At 32.9% G+C, this 4,736-nt stretch overlaps 1 protein-coding gene across 1 annotated transcript; it reads left to right on the plus strand.

The window, feature by feature from the left end:
* The first annotated feature begins 1,707 nt into the window (after window positions 1-1,707).
* Window positions 1,708-2,770, plus strand: LOC132062741 (protein DMP3-like). The gene has a single exon (XM_059455249.1). It carries the CDS (start codon window positions 1,949-1,951, stop codon window positions 2,660-2,662), a length of 714 nt encoding a protein of 237 aa, XP_059311232.1. The 5' UTR covers window positions 1,708-1,948; the 3' UTR covers window positions 2,663-2,770.
* The last annotated feature ends 1,966 nt before the right edge of the window (window positions 2,771-4,736 follow it).

Here is a 4,736-nt window from a genome sequence, read left to right on the forward strand (position 1 = left end):
AAGAAAGAGTGTTGGATAAATTTCACCTGTCAGTACGTGTTTGATAAATTGTGTGTGTCTAAACGTATTTACAAATGTGTAATCATTTGCAAATTTTGGGCTATTGTCGATTAAAATTATTTTATCTTCTGAACTATTCTTTTGATGAAGTTGATTGGTATAAACAAAAAATAAATAAATCAAGCAGGCATATTCATAGTTATTGAACACCATGTACATGCAAAAAAATCTACATTTTTTTGCGCGGAGTGCCAGGTCGATCATTCAAAGTAGTTAAATTGTGTGTCTAAACGTAGCATTTACAAATGTGTAATCATTTGCAAATTTTGGGCTATTGTAAAGAAAATAAACTTGCTTTTATTTTGCTTGTTGGTTCCATTTTTGGTCTTTATCTTCTGCAGAACTATTCTTTTGATGAAGTTGATTGATACAAACAAATGCTGCACATGTATAAATAAATCAAGCAGCCATATAGTAATGGTCATAGTTATTGAACACCATGTACTGCAAAAAATCTACAAAGCTAATACAACACTGGGCCAACCCTGGACTAATACAAAGTTGGACCTGCTATTTGGGTAAATTATTGTCCACTAACCGTCCTACTTTTAATGAAAATTCAGTTGCTTGTTTGACTTACTACGCCACAATTTTTTGGGTCACATACTTCTACGCCAGTTATAGATTGTTCAAATAAAATACATGGAGAATTCATGAATTGCGTAGAGGTTAGAAGGTTTTGAGTATACGGCCCCTAGGGCCTAGGCCAACACACAATTCACAACGATAAGCAGCTTAATTTTGAATTCAAACTAAGTCGTACACGGAAGATTTACACAAATAGGATTTTTCAGTCTTGCTATTTCAAAATTTTGACATTGTTTTAAAAAGTTTTGCAAAAATAAATTCATGTCCATCATTAGGTAGGAAGAAAACGATTCAAAATTGACTCATTTTATCTTCAATAATCAAGCTCAACAAAATTCGATAATGGTATTTTTTTTTTTTTAATAAACCAATCAAAACTAAACACAAATAAATAGTCTTCAATTTTTCTACCAAAAGTGAAGAAGAAGGAAAAAGAAAGAGAAGGAGAAGAAGGAGCAGCACAAGTTTTAGCCAATGTCTATAGTTACACTACTTTTCTTAGTTGGACCAATAATTAAACAACGATCCTTCAGTAGAAACCCGATGAAAATTATTGGTTGTACACTACATAAAATGATGTCGGGCTCTTGTTATCAACACAATATAAGCAATGATTTGGAGTTAAAAGTCTAATATTACAAATCCTCCTTCACTCGAAATGATTTTCTCTTTTCATTAGCTGTCCCTTATCGACCTAAAAAAAAATTAATTATTGTGTGCTAACAACTAATCAATAGGATTTCCAAATATAATTTGATCAATGGTTCTAGATAACTACAATACATAAGCAAATTAAAAAATAGTGCCAAGTCACACCTTGCTGACTTCCCTTCCACTACTTTGTTTTGACGTTAGTCTAAACTCTAAAACATTGAACAAATAATTGAAATATGTCAACAACGAATCATTCAATTCTTAGAAGCAAACATATATTGAAAGCTAATATTAACGTGTATTGCCAGCGCATGAAGGAAGAAAGAGTCATTTTGAGCCAGCAGGAATTTTCTATTATACTAACTACTTTCGTTAGTTCAATAAAATTCCAAACTTATACTCCTCTTTCCCTTACACGCATATAACTCCATTGATCACAATTTCATTTATATATTCTCGTAGCTATAAGTCTATAACTCATTTCCAATCTCCTCTCCACTTTCTATATATTAATTGTAATTTCTCAAGCCACTATTCAAGAATTCGTATTCTTGAATATAGTCAAAGGAGGCACGAAGTGTTAACAAAGAGTCTTTATATCAGACTGTTCCAAGTCAAGTGAGTGATTAAATTGGTGTTAGTGCTGATGGACATGTCTCTAAGAGCTAGATCAACCACCTCTAAGCAAGCATCCATATCATCAGATGCCTCCGAAATCCCACTACTTCCTGTCAACAACAACAACAACGACAATAATAACAATAACAACAATAATTTTGTATCAGATTCTCCAGAATGGCAGCCTACACCGCGACCGTCAATTTCTAAGCGTGCCTTAGAGACCACGGCTAATTTAGCCAACCTACTCCCAACAGGGACACTCTTGGCATTCCAACTTCTAATCCCAATTTTCACCAACAATGGATCGTGTGACACTGCAACACGTCCCATGACATTCATCCTCCTTGCACTACTTGCTTTTTCGTGCTTTTTAGCTTGTTTTACTGATAGCTTTAAAGCACCAGACGGACAAATTTACTATGGCTTAGCTACGTTTCAAGGTTTGTGGATTTTCGATTACCAGGCAGCGAAGATATCTGGAATGCCTAATGAGTTGAACAGGTATAGAGTTGGGTTTATTGATTTTATTCATGCTGTGCTCTCTGTTCTTGTTTTTGTTGCTGTGGCTTTGAGGGATAAGAATGTGGTGAATTGCTTTTATCCTACACCGGATCATGAGACAAAACAGGTTCTTGATGTGGTTCCTATTGGTATTGGGGTAATTTGTAGCTTGTTATTTGTGGTGTTTCCAACTAGGAGACATGGCATTGGCTTTCCTGTTACACCTGACAGACGGTAAAAATTGAAGTCGAAACTGTAACATTTGCTGTTGTTATTTATTGATTCATTCACTTGTGTATAAAAAGTTACTTATAATGTTTTGCAAAGTCGTATATATCGACTGCAATATTGAAGGCCCATAGCACTTTTGTGTATTCGATAATTAAAATTACATAATTGCTTTAAGGGGTAGTGTGATAAGATGAGAGTCAAGTTTCGCCAGCTCAAAGTGGGAACCTAAACGGGAATAATATTGTCAACTAGTACTAACGAATATTCCATCTCTTGACGACATGGTTTTTCTGGTTTCCCGGAAATTTAAAAATTGCAGCATTGCAAGATTATTTTAAAGATGTAAAAGACAGTTGGCGTATTTCATCATAATTTAACCTTAGAGTTCATGACAGAGTAAATAATTTTCACGCAATCAGTACAATTTGACCAATTCTATTCCGATAATCTAAAAATTGTTTACAAGGCATCATATAAGTACCAATTTTGACACGATAGCAAAATTAATACGAGTACGCGTTAAGGCAAAGACAACAGAGAGAACGAAGGGTCTCTAACTTTCCTGCAACAAAAGTTTTCCAGGTGGTGGGACTATAATGCATATCCGTTTCTTGATCAAGCACTAACGCCCACAATTAATAGCTAACGTGACTGCTCAAACGAGATCGTCATACACAAGAGATAAACTTAATTAGCCAGAAGGTCCACCATCTACCTACTCTTACTTAACGGATAAGGATATGAACAAAGTTCTTCTCAAACTACGAAGTTTTTCTCTAGGCATATAACATTAAAGGCTCATCGTGTTACAAACACTTCAGCATTCACTTAGTTCTTATATGTACCTAATTATTTGATATACCATTAGCTTTTGTAACTTCAGCTTGACGTTGAGCCCTTTGCACCTAGCTTTTGTAATATTCACACAGATTAAATTATTTCTACGTACACTCTACTCTTTCCGGACTCACTTGTGAGATTACTCTGAGTATTTTGTTTTTCTGTTGTACTAAATTGTTTCTGTGTAAGCAGTTGAAACAAGAATTTCTCACCTTTAATTTCAATGTGAAAAATACTAATGTAATTGAGCTTAAATCAGCCAAATTTGGTAATAACTCAAATGTGTAATCAAACCAATATATAGGACAAAGATTAGGTTTGCAACCGGACGTAATATCTCGTGCCTATAAGCACACTCCAAATCTTAGACTACATGATAAGCTGCAAACCCTTGGATTCAACCGTGGAAGCTTCAATAGAAGCTTAAAATTTGTTGGATTAACTTCATATGAAGTTTAGGCTTAAATACTAACTTCACAAAATATTGATCCAAAAACTAAGATAGTAAAAACTGCTTATTTTGAGAAACTTTAAGAGTTGTGCTATTTATGTTCAAACTAGTAAACTGGTCCGCGCTTCGCGCGGTTCTTAAAGCGTAATAAAATTTATGAAAGGGTGATCTTTCTTTGGATATCTAAATTTTAAAAGAAATTTAATAAATAAATAAACTTAAAATTTTGACAATCGCATATTCAAATTCTGTTCACAACTATGTAGTTCTAAGGTATTCAAATATTTTTAACGAAAATTTTGAGACCTTTAGTTGTATATATACTCTTGACATTTTTCTTTTAAGATTTACAAAAATATTGTTTCCTTTGAGTTCACTATTTTACATAATTTTTGAAATTCTTCATTGATTTTTGCATTGACATAGAACTTTTTGTGTTGTCTTAAATATATTAATTTTATTTTAAAATACATGAATTTATTGAAAAAAGTTAAAAGAAAAATGCATAATTTTGATGTTAAATAAGGATAAAAGAAATGACTTTAATCCCGACATTTAAGAATTTGCTTCAATAAAGAAAATGAAATATACACATACAAATTTGAACTAATATGCTAATAAGCCTAAGTCTTATGTTGACTGAAAATGAAAAAGAAAGAAATACACGAAAAAGGAGCAACAAATGACAAATGACTACACCAAACAATTTATGTACGCTTTTGTTTGCTAAACACTTGATAACTCCACTGAGATGAACCTATAACATTGAAAACAAAATCTTATCTTTAAA

Source organism: Lycium ferocissimum, chromosome 7 (assembly GCF_029784015.1).
Source record: "Lycium ferocissimum isolate CSIRO_LF1 chromosome 7, AGI_CSIRO_Lferr_CH_V1, whole genome shotgun sequence".
Classification (NCBI taxonomy): Eukaryota; Viridiplantae; Streptophyta; class Magnoliopsida; order Solanales; family Solanaceae; genus Lycium; species Lycium ferocissimum.

What these genes read in the sequence shown, in the direction of transcription:
- LOC132062741 (XM_059455249.1), top strand. Translation starts at nt 1,949, where the DNA reads ATGGACATGTCTCTAAGAGCTAGATCAACCACCTCTAAGCAAGCATCC.